Source organism: Phocoena phocoena, chromosome 5 (genome assembly GCF_963924675.1).
Source record: "Phocoena phocoena chromosome 5, mPhoPho1.1, whole genome shotgun sequence".
NCBI lineage: Eukaryota > Metazoa > Chordata > Mammalia > Artiodactyla > Phocoenidae > Phocoena > Phocoena phocoena.
In genome coordinates, this window is record NC_089223.1 from 135,849,100 (window position 1) to 135,866,498 (window position 17,399).

The 17,399-nt window shown below is 51.0% G+C and overlaps 1 protein-coding gene across 1 annotated transcript in view; it reads left to right on the forward strand.

Annotated features, from left to right (window-relative positions):
- SORCS2 (sortilin related VPS10 domain containing receptor 2) overlaps positions 1–17,399 on the forward strand; it is a 469,283-nt gene that overhangs the window by 401,379 nt on the left and 50,505 nt on the right. Inside the window, exons 7-9 of the mRNA XM_065877287.1 lie at positions 714–832; positions 3,563–3,652; positions 14,564–14,743. Of these exons, the coding sequence (XP_065733359.1) occupies positions 714–832; positions 3,563–3,652; positions 14,564–14,743 (389 nt within the window). The remainder of the gene's footprint in view (positions 1–713; positions 833–3,562; positions 3,653–14,563; positions 14,744–17,399) is intronic.

The following is a 17,399-nucleotide window of genomic DNA, read 5'->3' on the forward strand; positions in this document are numbered from 1 at the left end:
TGTGTGTGGGGTCTCCTGCCCACCATCTCTCCGGATTGCTCCGAGGTCCCTCTCCCAGACAGAGGATACAGGTGGCCACGGATGTGCAGGTGCCGTGTCTAACCCTAACCCTAACCCTAAGCCGGGGCAGAGGGCGCGTGGGACAGAATGTTGATCAAGTCCTGCGCTCACACGGCAGTGCTCCCCTGCACGGCTTTAGCCTGGGGTCAGCAAACGCTTCCCGTCAAGGCCAGCCAGTAAACGGTTTAGCCTGGCTGGCCGTGTGGTCTCCCCTGCCAGTGACTGCCATTGTATGGTGGAGGCGCCGTGGGTGACGCGTAGACCGGCAGGCACTGCTGTGCTCCAGTGAAACTTCCTCCAGGAAGAGCTGGAGGCAGTCCGGGTGGCCCTGAGGTAGACAAGTCTCCTAGCTCAGCCACAATTTCCACATCTGGAAGATGGGACCATCGTTGCATGGTCCTGAGTATTAAAAGAACTCCTCGCAGTAGAGCGCCTGGCACAGAGCTGGCCCCGCTCAGCAGCAGGTGCAATCACAGGGCGCACCGTTTAACATTCAGACCCACAAACAAAACCAGCGGCAGTGGTATCGGAACGCAGACCGAGCCAAAAAGGTTCAGCCCTTTGTCACGCCTGAGGCTGTGTCTGACTCCTTCAGCTGGAGTCTGAGTCTTTGAGATTTCATGCAGCGCGTGGCTGGCTCTTATCTCCTGCAGGTTTTCGGTACGTCACCTGCCAGGTCCACAACTGCTCCGAGAAGACGCTGACAGTGCCGTTCGCGGGCCCCATTGACCACAGTTCTCTGACCGTGCAGGACAATTACATCTTCGTTAAGGTGAGCTTCCTGCTGGGGCTCTTGGAAATCGGCAATAGGTGATGTGTAGTATAAGCCACTTGGGGGAAAATGGAATCATTCAAACAGGAAGCAATAAAATGGCTATGTTACTTTCAAGTGCTACTTACTTCAGTTTCCCCTGCCCCTGTGATGGTGGTGGAAGGCACCCCCCAAACCCCGTAAGGCCAAAACACAGGGATGCCACCTGTTCCTCCCTTCTGCCCACTAAGAACTTCCCACAGCCCAGGGCCTCCAAGCCCAAACCCATTTTGTTCCATCTGGTTCCGGCGACTTTGAAATGATATTCAAAGCTGTTGTCTCTGGTCATTTCTCTTGGCCACCAGGCATCAGCTATCCACAGCCCAGGGACCAAGCCCTGCTGCCTGTACACACAGGTACTCAGATCACAGTTGGGATCACCGTGTGGTCTGATGGTTCAGACACTCCGGGAGGCAGCTGGTCATACCACTTCTTGATTACTTCCACCAACGAGGAGCTCACTCCTTCTAAAACAGCCTACCCCTCTCCTGGATAGCTCAAATCTTTGGAAATGTCATTCCAGTACTGAGACGAAGTGTTTCCTCTACTCTCATCCAGTGACCCCTGCTCTACCCTCTAGGACCCCATGAGACAAATCCAAAGGCTCCTATGAAGATGGCCCCTTAGGGGCAGCTGCTGGTGTTCTCTCCCCTGAAGGCTCCCCCGTCTCAGGGACGTTTCATCACCCCAGGTGCCCTTCTCCACACACAGAGTGTACAAGGGCCTCCTGAGGATTTGGGGGCTGGAACTGGCAGGGTGTGTCACGGCCCCCATTAGAGCAGGCCAGGCAAGAGGCTTCTGCCACCACCGGCCCTGATTCCCAGCCCTGCCCCCGACTCCCAGCCCCGCCCCCATTCTCCTTCACCCTCTGCAGATGCCCAGCCCCACAGCTTCCCATCCCTTCTGTGTGTTTGCACCCACTGTTCCCTGGGCGTGGACCACTTGTGCCCCCTTCTCCACCTCCTCCCCCAACACTGTCGTGCACCACCTCCTCCAGGAAGCCTTCCCTGACTTCCACTCTACTTCAGGCCCACAGGTTGCCTCTTCGGAGCGCCCCCAGCTCTGTGCATTCCTCCGTCACAGCCAGGCCACGCTGTCGTCCTTTACTGTTTACCGTAGACCCTGCAGTCCGGTGCGGGTGGGGGCTCCGGGTCTGTTCTCAGCACCGCTGTCTTCCCAGCACCTCCCATTGTGTTTCTGCAAATATCTCCCAAGGGTTGGAGCAATGACAGCAATTGGCTTCTTTGACAACCGTATCTCACGTTGAGTCTTTTCTAAATGTTGTGATTGTCTGGTCTGCCAGCGCCCCGAGCCTGAGACCCCGGGGGCACAGCTGTGGCTGGACAGGTTGGGCTGATCCTTGTGCAACAGTAGGCACCATGCACCACGGGGCCCCAGGATGGGGTGCGGGGCTCAGTTAGAGGTGCTGGGAAGACCTGGCCGAGGGTGAGCCATGAGAGGGGGCTCGGGGAGGATGGAAGATGCCGGATCGGGTGCTGTCGGGAAGCACGCTGTAACTGGTCTGCTCGGTGACCTGGTCTGGAAGGAGGGGGCTTAGGAGGCTGAGCCGTAATGGTGAAGGAGCCACCCCCGCGCACTCAGCCTGGACGGCGCGCGGTCATCGCTGGCTGGTCTGTGTTCAGATGTGATAACAGCTGGCTCTCAGTTTTGTTGCAGAGGCCTGGTCTGCCTCTGGTGACACTGTCTGTATCCGATGGGGGAAGGCGCAGCCCGCAGTGCATGCCAGGCTGGGGCCAGAGGCCAGGGGCCACTGTGCCCTGTCCAGCTCCTGGCCCACTCCCTCTCCCAATACCTGTTTGCCCCCTTGTTCCTCGTCTTCCCTTCTCACCCCCTCCTCCTTGCCACTGTCCCAAAGAAGCACATGCTGCTCTTTTCCTGGGTCTTCTATTATATCCCATGAGAGACAAGTTACTCCATCTCTGGGTCTCACTTTTCTCATCTTTAAAATGGAAATGATCACAGGTCGTGGAGTTGTTGGTTTTGATACCGATGAGCTGTTTGGGACAGTGCTGGCCACATGACTGTCTCCGGAGTGTTGCCTCTCGTTTTGTTTTTCTTGCCTCGTGGTCTGGTGGTCATCTTTTGTGGCTTGAGCTTACCTTTGGCCTGTCTCTTCCTCCACTCAGTGGCTCACCAAGTACTCTCCCTAAGAGGAGTTCTAGGGAACAGAATTTTCTTCACCTTGTCTGTAACTCAGACGTAGGGAAGCCAGGTGCTGAGAGAGCATGGGGAAGGAGGTTAGTTCTAACTGAGGGAGGTGGACGAAGACTTCCCAGAGGTGGGGCATTTGGTGTGGGGCTCTGAAGGATGAATAGGAGTCTGCCCATTTCAGACAGGGCATGTATAAGCAAAGTAAAAGGGCATTTTCACCAGGATTTGGCTCAACAAGAAACCTAGTCCCGGGCTTCCCTGGTGGCGCAGTGGTTGAGAGTCCGCCTGCCGATGCAGGGGACACGGGTTTGTGGCCCAGTCTGGGAAGATCCCACATTCCACAGAGCGGCTGGGCCCATGAGCCATGGCCACTGAGCCTGCGTGTCCGGAGCCTGTGCTCTGCAATGGGAGAGGCCACAACAGTGAGAGGCCCGCGTACCGCACAAAAAAAAAAAAAAAAAAAAAAAAAAAAGGAAAGAAACCTAGTCCCTTAAAAACTTGTTTTTCCCCTCCTGTTAGGCAACCTCAACAAACCAGACCAAATACTACATCTCTTATCGTCGCAATGAATTTGTCCCGATGAAGCTGCCGAAGTATGCATTGCCAAAGGTATGAGTGGGTTCCCCATTCCACCAGGCCCTGAGCCGGTGCTGAGCCGGCCCTGACTCGTGGGCCTGCAGGGCTTTTGCACCTGTGCTTGGTGCTACTGCCCCCTCCCCCTCCAGCTACTGCCCCTCCCCCTGCACTCCATCCTCACACGTGCCCAGCTTCATTCTGTCTTAGCGCCTCTGCAATGTTCTTCCTTCTGCCTGGTCTTTCTTTTCCCCAGACTCCTGCACATGTGACGTTTCAGACAAATGTCTCTTCCCACTGACCCTCCAGGCTGGTCCAGGCCTCGGTTTCCTGCTCACACCCCACCCTGCTCCTTCCTGACACTCAGGGTGCTGGGAACCCCCCGTGTCTGTCCTGCTTTCAGCTAGAGTTTCCAGGGCTGGGGGGGCCGTTTCTGTTTTATTCACCTCTGCATTCCAGCTGCCTAGCATAGTGCCTGGTAGATAGTAGGTGTTCAATTAATGCTACTTCCTCCCCCTTGCCTGGCCGGCAAAGAAGGGGGACGTGGAGGCTGTCCAGACCCTGCCCCTGCCCTGCCTCCGGGTGAACTCCACAGCCCCCTCCCTACCGATATTTTATTCCAACTTTACAAAGGAGGTGATTGATGGTCAGAAAGGCTGAATATCCCGTCTGAGGTCACACAGCTTGTAAGAAACCAAAGCAGGTTTCAAACCGAGGTCCGAGGTCCAGGCGAGTCTGAGACCAGCCTTCTGCCACATCTCCCTCCAGAGGACGGTCTCCATCCCATGTACGTAATTCAGAATCACAGACTGAAGCAGCCCTTCTCTCCCACATACTTATCGAGCATGAAATGTAAGCTAGGAACAGACGCTATAGCTGTGAGTCAGACACCCCGGTTTCCTGCCCTGGCTGGGTTTTCAGAGGAAACAGGCAGAAAGTCAAGCAGACAGACAAATGTGTAAAATAATTGCAAGCTGTGATTTGTACTGAGAAGGAAATGAGAGGCCGAGGCAGACAGTGATGGGGGGTGGGGGAAGCTTCCCTAAAGGCCATGTCTCATCTGAAGCCCAGCGCTTGGGGGAAAGCTGTTCAGGTGTAGGGCAATGCAGGTGCAAAGGCCCTGGGGCAGGAGAGACCTGGCTGGAGGGTGGAGAGGAGGTGAATGCGCTGGCCCCTGCAGGCCCGGGGGCTGTGGCTTGCTGGAAAGGACTTGGATTCAGGAGCTGCTGCTCGGCACATCACAGACCCCTCCTGAGCCAGAAATGGGAAAAGTTTCTGAGACTTTTAAAACCTTTTAAAAGCATCTCTTTAGAAAGAGAAAAGGAAGAGGGGGGAAAAAATGGAAAGGAAAGGAAAGAAAGAAAAGAAGGAATCTTAATAAAGTCCCTCCAGTGTTGGCCGAGTAAATAAATGAAAAGCTAATGGTTTCATTTATGGCAAGTGCTTTTGGCATCTCTGGAGGGTGGGGGGCCTTTCAGCTTCTGAGAGGCTCTTCTTCTGCCACTGAGGGCTGCAGCATCAGCTGCATCCTTTGTCCTAGTGTTGGGGTGGGTTGAGTGGACCCCTGGGTCTCTCCCTGCTCCCCTCTGGTACTGGGACCTGGGCAGATGCTGCCCCTTTCCTGGGACGGGGGAGGCTGGACCAGCGGCCAGGCCATTTCTGAGGGTCTTCTGAGGAGACCGCAGCCACAAGTCATGACCTCTGTGACCTTGAGCCCTGGCTGCACCTCCCTGGTCCGTGGCTGAGACGGCAGTGAGTGTTTCTTGGTCTTTGGCGGGGGGGAGGTTTGCAGGAAGCACCACTGTGAGTCCCGCTGCAGGCCCTTGAGAGCACGTGCTACCTGCTAGCTTCCCGTTTCTGCAGAAATCAGGGGTCATTGAAAAGAGTCGTGAGGCTGTGATGTTAGTACTGCCCCCGCATCATAAGTGATGACAGAAACAGACATGCCCCTCCTGTCATCCATTTTCAAGGGATGACCAGGAACCCACTTATATCGTTGGCATTTGCATTGGCACTACGTGTCCTCGCTCGGGGGTCCTGCCCAGGACCCAGTGACAGGCAGTGGAGGACCATGCACAAGTCAGGCTGCTCTCAGGGATCACCCACCCCCACCCCGAGCCCTGCAGGGTCCTCAAGACCACACTTGGTCTTTGCTGAGAACCTTGCCCATCCAGGGACCTGGCTGCTTCCTCTCCACCAAATTCAGGAGAGCAGCCAGACGCCAGTGTTCCCACCAACAAGGAGAGCTAGCTAATTGAATTCCCTAATCAGATTTTGTTGTTGTAAGGTGAATTTGTAACTCCTGCCTGTTTCCTCCCCACAAACCACCCCCACCTTTTTTTTTTTTTTTCTTTAATTGCCCAAGTAACATCATGGAAACAATAGAAATCAGAGCAGAGGGGAGCTCACCACAGCCTCCCTCCCTCCCTCCCTCCCGAGCCCTGTTTGGTTTCCCTCCATCCTGGGCCCCAAGCCAAGGCAACACTGCTGTAGCTGTATCATTGCAGACACTGTCTACAGCCTGGCTTTCACATGACGATGTCTCAGGAGAATTTTTCCCAAATGATACATGATATCCACCTTAAACGACTGCAAAACTTTCAACTCAGGAGACCGTACCTTGTTCAGCTAAGCCAGACTCCTGTTGTTTAGACATTTGGGTTGTTTCCATATTTCATAATTATAAACAGTGCTGCCATGAATATATTTGTGCCCACAGGTATTTCTTTTTTTATTTTCTCAAGTCAGTCTAAGAAAAACTTCTGGACAAAGGATATAAATATTTTTGGAGCTTAGCTGCTTTCTAAAAGGGTTCCACCAGCAAAGTTAGAATAGACCAGTTTCGACACAGCTTCGCCAAATTTTGTGTTGTATCAATTCTATTTTCCTTGTACTTAAAAAGGTATAAAAGGTACCATTCTGCTGTTTTAATTCACCTATCTCTGAAACCTGTAATGGGTAAACAGTTTTTATTATATTTGCCAGCAGCCTTTGCTTAAATTGTTTACTTGTAGAGATTTAAAAAAAAATTTACTCATGTTCCCTAACAGAAAAAGAAGAAAAATAGGCAAAGGCTATGAACAGACAAAAGAGGGGGAAAATCCAAGTAACTATTGATTATATAAAAATATTCATAAGCATAAAGTAAATGCAAATTTACTTTAAAGTAAAAAATAGTCTTTTATCTGTAATATGTTTACATAAAGTAAAATAAAACCCATAAAGCGTAAGAATAAAGGAGGAAGTGACACCAGGGAAGAGGGTGGAGTGGAAAGCACAGGAGTCTGTCTTCTCACTTAGACAACAATCCACTGCCAGAATCTGCCTGATGTAATTGTTTTGGAACGCCGGAGTCTATTCAAAGGCTTGTAGCTTCCAGGGGAAGGCTTGCACCATAAATCAAGGTTAATATCCACAGTTTTAGCTCTTCCCAAGGAAGCAGCTACCCATCTCCCACTCCTGCCCCCCAGCCGCGTGGCCGGCAGCTGTGTATGCATTCCTAGAGCAGGCACACAGCTTGCCGGAGCCAGGGTGGGCATAGGACCTTGTCCTTCAATACTGGACCTTGCCCCCCAATATTGGGAGTCTGTGCTCTGATTGTTGCTTCTGATCACGCATGCAGACACCCAGGCACACAGCTATTATCGCAGCCACCACCAGCTGAAGCAGCTTCCAGGGGATTTAAAGGGCCATGTTACCAAGCTAAACTTGGGTCCGCTCGCCCAGGTGCAACAAAGTCAACCCACTGACACCAGGTTGTGGTGAAGGAAAGTGCGGTGTTTATTGCAGGGCACCAAGCAAGGAGTCCGGGCAGCTAGGGCTCAAAATACCCGAACTCCCTGACAGGTTTCAGCAAAAACATTTTCAAAGGCAAGGTGAGGGAGGGGCATCCCAGGGTATGTGATCAGCTTGTGCACAATTCTCGTGATTGATGGCGAGGTAACAGGGCGGGGTCATGGGGATTAACATTATTAATCCTTGGGCACCAGTAGTTCTGGGGCAACGTGCTCGTGATCAAGTAGTTAACTTCTCCCATTTGGTGGTGGTATTAGCATCTACAAAACAACTCAGAAAGTGTGTATCAGCTACTATTATCTATGTCCTTTAGAGAGGAGCTAAAGCAGAGCATATGGAGGAAGGATCTGTCCCGGGAAGTCCCCACAGGGTCCTGCTCAGTTACAGCCAGAACCTGTTTCCACTGCCACCCCACCTTTATTTTCCTTCTTTTCATTTTTGGAGCCAACATTTAAGGACTAGGACATTCAAAAGCAACCACACATATGGAGGAATTTAGAAAGTCACCAAGTATGCCCAGGAAAAAGCTCAGGCTGAGAAAAGACCTGAGGACTCCAGTTTACACCTCAGGCTGATCCCCGGCATGCAGAGAGCCCGCAGCCATAAAATCTAAATAAAACACTAAAAAAACAGCAAACCCCGAGGAAGGGAGAGAATCTGATTTCCAGAGTTACCACATTATTAGATTCCAGCATCCAGTTTTCAATAACAAAGAAACCACAAGGCAAAGAAAGAAAGTACAATCCATTCAAAGGGGAAAATACCAACAGAAGTTGTCTCTGAGAGAGACCAGATGGCAGATCTACTAGACAAAGACTTTAATACAACTGCCTTCAAGATGCTCAAAGAGCTAAAGGAAATGTGGAGAAAATCAAGAAAACAAAGTACAAACAAATTAGATATATAGGCATACCTCACTTTATTGTGCCTTGTGAATATTGTATTTTTTTCCACAAATTATAAGTTTATGGCAACCCTAGCCCTGCGTGGAGCAAGTCTATTGGTGCCATTTTCCCAACAGCATTTGCTCACTTTGTGTCTTTGTGTCACAGTTGGTAAATCTCACAATATTTCAAATTTTTCATGATTACCATATTTGTTATGGTGAGCTCTGATCAGTGATCTTTGAAGTTACCACTATGATTGTTTGGGGCCAACTTAATTGATAAGTGTCGTGTGTGTTCTGACTGCCCCTCCAACCGACCATTCCCTCATCTCTCTCCCTCTCCTTGGACCTCCTTATTCCCTGAGATACAGCAACATTGAAATTAGGCCAATTAATACCCTTACAATGGCCTCTAAGTGTCCCAGTGGAAGGAAAAGTCAACACTTGTTTCACTTTGTATTAAAACCTAGAAATGATGACGCTTCGTGAGGAAGGCTTGTTGAAAGCCAAGACAGGCCAAAAGCTAGACCTCTTGCACCAAACAGCCAGGTTGTGAATGCAAAAGAAAAGTTCTTGAAAGAAATTAAAAGTGCTACTCCAATGAAAACACAAGTGATAAGAAAGCCTTATCGCTTATATGGAGAAAGTCTGAGTCGTCTGGATAGAAGATCAAATCAGCCACAACATTCCCTTAAACCAAAGCCTAATCAGAGCAAGGCTGTAACTCTCTTCATTCTCTGAAGGCTGAGAGAGGAGAGGAAGCTGCAGAAGAAAGTTTGAAGCCAGCAGGGGTCGGTGAGCAGAAACATTGCAAGAACACTGCAAGCCTGTGTGCGCATCTGTTAAGCCCTGTTGGCCAATGTCAAGGGCCAGGAAGTACACTCTGTGGAAGTGGGGGGCTGGATAAGTGAGGGGGAGCCAGGACACAGCCCAAATGCCATGAGCCCTAAGCCAGTCCAGCTATTCCAAGGGTGCCTTTCTACATGAATATGAGTATAGGCTGCCCCAGTGTCTTCACTGCCTTGGGGGTGGAGAGGGCTGGAATGCCCTTTTCTTCTTATTCAGTGAACTCCTACTGACACCTGAAAACCCTGTCTAGATGTCTCCTCCACTGAGAAGGCTTCACTGGGCACACTTACTTAAACCGACCCCTGAAAGAAGCGACCTTCATGACATCAAAGTGCGAGGTGAAGCAACAAGTGCTGGTGTAGAAGCTGCAGCAAGTTGTCCAAAAGATCCAGCTAAGATCATTAACGAAGGTGGCTACACTGAACAACAGATTTTCAATGTAAACAAAAACCTTCCACTGGAAGAAGATACCATCTAGGACTTTCATAGCTAGAGAGGAGAAGTCAGTGCCTGGCTTCAAAGCTTCAAAGGACAGGCTGACTCTCTCGTTAAGGGCTAATGCAGCTGGTGGCTTTAAGCTGAAGCCAGTACTCATTTACCATGCCCCAAATCTTAGAGCTCTTAAGAATTATGCTAAATCTAGGCTGCCTGTGTTCTGTAAATGGAACAAAGCCTGAATGACAGCACATCTGTTTACGACATGGTTTACTGCATATTTTAGGCCCACTGTTGAGCCCTACTGCTCAGAAAAAGATTCCTTTCAAAATATTACTGCTCATTTGACAATGCACCTGTCCACCCAAGAACTCTTATGGAGACACACAATGAGATCAATGTTGCTTTCATGTCTGCTAACACAATACCCATTCTGCAGCCCATGGATCAAGGGGCAGTTTTGACTTTCAAGTCTTCTGAGTTAATACATGTATTTCATAAGGCTATAGCTGCTATAGACAGCGATTCCTCTGACGGATTTGAGCAGTCAATTGAAAACCTTCTGGAAAGGATACACCATCCTAAATGCCAGTAAGAACATTTGTGATTCTTGGGAAGAGGTCAAAGTATCAATATCAAGAGGGGTTTGGAAGAAGTTGATTCCAGCCCTTATGGATGACTTTGAGGGGCTCAAGACTTCATGGAGAATGTCACTGCAGATGTGGTGGAAAGAGCAAGAGAACTAGAACTGGAAGTGGGGCCTGAAGATGGGACTGAATTGCTGCAACCTCACAAGAAAACTTTAAGGAATGAGGAGGTGCTACTTATGGACGAGCAAAGAAAGTGGTTTCTTGAGATGGAATCTAGTCCTGGTTTAGATGCTGTGAAGATTCCCGAAATGACAACGAAGGCTTTAGAATATTACATAAACTTAGCTGGTAAAGCAGTGGCAGGGTTTGAGAGGATTGACTCCAATTTTGAAGGAAGTTCTACTGTGGATAAAATGCCATCAAACAGCAGTGCATGCTACAGAGAAAGTGTTCATAAAAGGAAGGGTCAGTTGTTGCAGCAAACTTCATTGTTGTCTTCTTTAAAGAAATTCCCACAGGCACCCCGACCTTCAGCACCCACCACCCTGATCAGTGGGCAGCCATCAACATCGAGAGGCAAGACCCCCCACCAGCAAAAAGATTATGACTCGCTGAAGGCTCAGATGATGGTTAACGTTTTTTAGCAATAAAGTACTTTTTAACTGAGGTGTGTACATTTCGTGAGACGTAATGCCATTGTACACTTAATTGACTACAGTATAGTGTAAACATCACTTTGATATACACTGAGAAACCAAGACATCTGTGTGACTCACTTTATTGTGATATTTGCTTTATTGTGGTGGTCTGGAACTGAAACCACAGTATCTCCAAGGTATGCCTGTACCAAAAAAATAGATAGAACACATAAATGGAGCCAAAAAGAAATTCTGGAGCTAAAAGGAACAATAATTGAAATGGAAACTCCACTAGAGAGATCCCAAAACAGATTTGAGCAGACAGAAGAAAGAGTCAGAGAACCTGAAGATAAGACAACTGAAATTACAATATCTGAGGAAAAGAAAGAAAAAAGATTGAAGAAAAGCGAACACCATCTAAGAGACCTGTGGGACACCGTCAAGTGGACCAATACACACATTCCATAATGCGTGTCCCAGAAGGAGAGGAGAGAGAGAAAGGGGCAGAAAATCTATTTGAAAAAATAGTGGCCCAAAACTTCCTTGAAATTGATGAAAGACATGACTGCAGATATCTTTAAAAGCTTGGTGAGCTCCAAGTAGTATAAACACTAAGAGTTCCACACCAAGACACATCATAATCAAACTGTAGAAAGACAAAGAAAGAATTTGGTGAAGGTGTTCGTTCATTCGGCTGTTCCCTGGAACATAGATGTAAAAATCTATGGGGAAATTTCCCCTATCATGCTTGCTAAAAATGTTTTTAAACTTTCCAAAGTTACTTCTTTAAAATGTTTTCACTACAACGAATGGAATAATGCAAATATATACCATTTCTACCCGCTTACCTCTCCATTCCTCCTTTTCAATCTCACATCTTCATTCCTCAGCATAACTGTTGTAGGAACTGACATCTCAGTATTCGTTTTTCTTCTTCATCTTAGTTTAACAAACCCCAAATTTTAGCTGGTGCATTGTTTCCCAGCTAGGACTATATCTCCCAGCTTCCCTTGCAGCTACATGTGGTTGTTTCTAGAATCTGGTCAGTGAGATTAAGTGGAATTGTCACATCTGGGAGACTTCTCAGAGTTCTCCTTTAAAGGCAAGCCTTTCTCTCCCTCTTTCCTGCCTCCCTCCTGTTGCCTTGCATGTTGACAAGATGGCTGGAGCTCTAGCAATCATCTTGAACCATGAGGACAAGGGCCATATCATGGGACAGTAGAATGGTGACCCAGAAGGAACCTCTGTCCCTGGTGATTCCAGCTTCCATCCTGGAATGTCTATCTCTGGACCTCTTTTACATTCGTGAGACATGAGTTTCTATCTCATTTGAGTCACTTTTTCCCCCAGTTTCTATTACTTACAATCAAACCTAATTCTACCTGATAACAAACATTGGCAACTCTGGTGTTTCTTTTCACATATTTCTCTAGGCCATATAGCTATATATACATGCAAACACATATACATATGTGTAGTTCTTTTAATGTCTTTTGTTTAAAAATGGAGTCAACACATGTCTCTGCTTCTAACTTTTTACAAAAAGAATAACGTAAAGGCAAATTTAAGAAAAAAATGCATATTATTTATCACTCTCTAATCAGCAAAGATTTTCAAAAGCCTGTTTCAATGCATGAAGTTAAATGAGCGCCCTCTAGCCCCGCTGGTGGGGAAGGAACGTATACTCTCAGGACGATGGTTGAACAACACGTAACAAGAGCTTTAGAAATGTTCCTACTCTCCGACGCAGCAATTTCCCTTCTTAGATTTACGGTGAGGAAATACAGAGGGGCAGAGATCTATGTCTGGGAATGTTTATGACTGTCTTGCACATAATTCTGGAGATGCTAAAAGCGCACCAGTGGGGAAATATTCAATGAAATACGGTACATCCACAAAAGGGAATACCATGCAGTCATAAAAGTGCTGTTTATAAATAATGCTAATGACAGAGGAAAATGCTCCCCATATAATGGGCAAGGGCACAGCTGCAAACCATACATGAAAAACTATATGAATCCCACTTGGGAAAAAGCCCAGAAGTAAACATTTTTAAATGTTAATGTCAGGTCTCTCTAGGGGTAGCACTACAGGAAACGTTTGCTCCTTTACACATTTTTCTTTGTTTCCCGGATTATAGTAAACATTTACGCAGGTGCGGGGGAGGAAAGTCGGAATTCATACAATAACAGTAAATACTGACTGGACCGATGCCCCGCTCGTGCTGCAGGCTTCTCCCTGGTTCGGAGGTGCATTGCAGGTGTTTCACGGCACTGCGTCCCTTTTCTGCAAAGCCCCTTCTTTTGGCTGTACAGCTCGGGGGGGTGGGTGGGCGCAGGCCAGGAGGGGAAGGGGCCTTCACCAGCCTGTGCCCTGCCCAGGCGGCCTCTTCTTCTCACAATCGAAGGTCTTGCTTGGCCGCACAGAATAGGGACCCCATCTGCTGTTAGCGAAAGAGAAACATTTCCTGTCTCTGTGCCCCAACATCAGATGAGAAATGCAAAAGGAAGTGTACCCCCAAACTGCGCCACCTGCAGTGGGCGGGACGGAGGGTGGTAGCCAGCCCCCTCCCTCCGCCATCCGTCTTCAGCTCCTGGATCTTGGCAGCTCTACTGCCAGAGGGGCAATAAAAGTCTCGGAGTGATAGAAGGCAAACAGTAGAGGCTGCAGAATAAGAGTTCCTATGGCTTTGAAATGGGGCCGGTTCGGATGCCTTTTCACGCGCCTCCCATGCAGTAGTTGGTGCTGGTTGGGAATGAAAAGAAAAATGAGAAACTAAGGTTAGCCCTGGGTTTCTTCTTCTTCCTTTTTATTCAATTTTTTTTTTTTTTGTTTTTTAATTCTGAACTGTAAAATCTGGCGCTGACGCCCCAGACGGCTGCCCGGCCCACTCAGGAGCTGCCCGACCTTCTGGTCCAGGTGGACCCCAGGCTCTGGGCTTTGGCCTTGGCTGCTCAGGGCAGCCCCCCTCCTGCCTAGTGGCCAGGCGCCTGCCCTCGGCTCCCATAGGGCCCTGGGCAGCCCACTGCCCTGGGGGAGGGGGCCTTGTTGGCTGTGTGCCTGGCGGGGGCCAGGGGTGATGGTGGCCTGGCCAGGGGGAGATGTGAGCAAAGGGCAGCTCCCGTAGCAGGCCGGTGATGCGGTCCTGGGCGTGAGTCTGGAGTGAATTAATCCATCCCTCCCACCAGTGTACGTTACCAGAGGGCGGAGGCCAGTGGGGCTCCCTGGTGTAGCCCTGGGCCTAGAACAGTGCCTGGCACACAGTAGGTGCTTAATGAATACGTGTTGTTGAATGAATGAACGGACAGATGACGGGCTTGATCCTCAAGATGGGAGGGGGGAGGGGCCCGGGAGGGACGCATCCCCACCTCCCAGAGGTGATGGTCTGGGCTGCATTCTGACGGTCTGGGGGTGCGTGGAGGAAAGCTCCCCCTCCTCGCTGCAGGGGCAGAGGGGAGGAGGTATCACTGCGCCCCACCCAGCATAGAGGGTGGGAACGTCATTCCCATTTCGGAGGTGGGAAAACAGAGGCCCAGGGAGGTAAAGGGACTTGGCCAAGGTCATAGAGCTGAGAGGGCAGAGCCAGGATGAAAATCTAGGTCAGCCTGACTCCAAGAGGGGTGTGGCCGAGCCTCTCACTCCCGCCAGGCCTGAGGCCTGCCCCGCCCCCCAGGCCTGCTCCCCCCTCCCCCCATTCCCCGTCCCGCGTGGGCCCCCAGCCCGCCTCTGACCCCGGCTCCCCCGCCGTCCCCAGGATCTGCAGGTCATCAGCACAGACGAGAGCCAGGTGTTCGTGGCCGTGCAGGAGTGGTACCAGACCGACACCTACAACCTCTACCAGTCGGACCCGCGCGGCGTACGCTACTCGCTCGTGCTGGGGGACGTGCGCAGCTTGCGGCAGGCGGAGGAGAGTGTGGTCATCGACATCCTCGAGGTGGGACCCTCAGTGCGGGCTGTGGTGGGCCAGGTGGCACCCCTGTCCCGGCTTCCCCCCCCCTCCCCATCTCCACTGCTCCAACCCGGGGACCTGCCAAAATTCTGTCAAGGGGCAAATATTTTAGTCTTTGCCAATCACAAGGGTGCCACGCAGGTACTTTTAGAACAGGAGAGAAAATTTGCTCTTTGTGATGAAATTCGAGTAACAGTAATGGAGTACCGTGTGATACGGGTCTGCTAATGAGAAGAACGGAATTTGGGGGGGATAACATTCTGCTGAGTTGGGGTTCAGGTTGGTGGTCCCCATCATCGACTCGATCACCATCTGTCATCTGTAAAGCCGTTCCTGCCCTGAACGCCACTGCATGAAACAGGCAGGTGACAGAAGCTGGGACCCTCCCCTGTCTATCTCTGGCCTCGTGGCCTCCCCGGCCCCAGCCCTGCTCTCCTTGTCCCTCCCCTCTGCGTATCCCATGGCCATCTGGCTGTCTCTTGCTCCCTCTGTCTCTCCCTTGGCCCTGCAGCTCCCCTCTCTGAGGCTGGGGGTTGAGGCCTCCCTGCCTGCAGTCCTCAGCCCTCCCTGTTCCCTCCCTGGGGCCCCACCCCCAGCTGTGTCCCATTTAAGCCACTTGCTCTTGTCACGTGACACCGAGGGGCGGGTCAGAGGCTCTGAACTGGGGTTTCCGGCTCCCACGCCGGGCTCCCTCCCCCGAGAAAACACCCACGCACCATCCTGTACTTGGATTCCGTGAATGTCAATCCCTCACCCACGGTGGGCCCAGCCTGGACCTGGCCTTTCACGGTCACCTCCTCTGTTCTTGTCCACACCAGAGCCGGGGAGGGGGTCCCTCAGCCGCTTTACAGGTAAGGAACCTGAGGCTCAGACAGGGCAAGCCACCTGCCCAGGTAGACCAGAAGTCAGCGAAAAACCAGAAGTGGCCCAGGTCTGTAGGTCCAAGCTCCATCCATCCTCCTGGCCAGCACTCCCTCGGCAGGTCATTCACCCTTAAATTCCTCCCTCATGCCCTGCCCTCAGGGAGCCCCCAGCCAGTGGGTTCACCTGCAGGGGCCATGTGTTCTCGTAGCAAACGCCGGTGGCGGTCCTGCCAGGCTCTGCTGTCCCTGCGGAGCTGGGGAGGGTGTCCCGTGGGTGGCGAGCTGAGCCTTGGGCATCAGTGCGTGTCAACCCGGGTGGGAGGCGTCCTCCTGGACAGAGCCAGGGCTGCAGCCTTCCTCTTTGAGTTGTCAACAGCTGAGCAGAACCAAGGGAGTAATGAATGTAATCATTTGTTTACAACGAGAACCCATTTGTCAGGGTTTACTTCCCGAGCTGGACAGCCTGTGGCTCACTGCTGCTTGCTGAAAGTTACGCACAGGACAGGCGTGTAATCGACACGTACGGAGGGCACCTCGAGCGGGAACGTCCGCGGCCCACTGCGGGTATATGTAGCTCCTGTACCGCACGCCAGGCTCCAGGCCCTACCCCTGGGACACAGGGAGGAGTAGACCACCTCTCACAGGGCTCCGGACTCTACAGGAAGACCAGCTCCCACCTGGTGTGTCAGCCTCTAGAAGACACCGTGAGGGGCAGTCGGCCAGCCCAGGGTGGAAGTCAGGGAGTACTTCCTGGAGGAAAGGGTGCAGACCGAATTGAGGCTGAGCAGAAGTTAGCCAGCTGTGTCGCCAGGGAACAGTGATTCACGCTGAAGACCAGGCAGTGAGAGGCCGTGGGGATGGGAGGGAGTTCACAGTGGCCAGATCCAAAGCTGGGCCCCCTCGCAAGCAACTGTGCTTCTCTGAAATCCACTTAATGGGGATCACAGGTAGTGGTTACAAGCACAACTCGGGAGCCCCACTGCCGGGGTTCAAATCCCAGTTCTGGTATGTATTTGCTGTGTGACCTTGGGCACATTACTTAACCACTCTGTGCTTCAGTGTCCCCATTGTGAAATGAGGATGACAGTAGTACCTTCCTCAGAGGGTTGCTGTGTGAATTCGAGGCCTCCGTTTCCGTTAAACACATACGGCAGCACCTGGTGCCAGCTCAGTGCTCGGCAGGCTCTCGACAGTTTTCACTGCCGGTGCCTTTCCTGTGGATTCGAAATAGGAAGGGCCTGGCCTAGAGGTTCTACACATGCCCCAATTCCATCACTGTCATGGTTATCGTTCATCCGATGTCAGAGCCAGGAAAAATGTCTTATCCCAGACGTCACAAGCAAATACCGCCCCGAGAGGCCTGGGCTTTCAAGGGCCTGTGAGCTCTGACCTCTGCAGGATGGGTCCTGGTTCCAGACAAGACGGCAACCCTTTTCTGAGGGCCTCTTTGTGTTGGAGCTTGGGTTAGGAAGGGGGTTGAGGGGGCTTCCAGTCTTGTGCCCTGACCCTGAGGAACCCTGGCCGCAGCTGGGAGACGGTCATTGTAGTGGGCTGAACGGGGGCCCCCAAAAGCTACAGCCACATCGAATCCCTGGAACCTGTGACCATGAGTTTATTTGGAAAAAGGATCTTTGCAGCTGTCATGAACTGAAGGATCTTGAGATGAGCTCATGCTGGACCCTAAACCAATGACAAGTGTCCTGATAAGTATCAGAAGAGGAAACGCAGACACACAGGAAAGAGGGCCCTGTGAAGACGGAGCAGGGAGTGGGGTGATG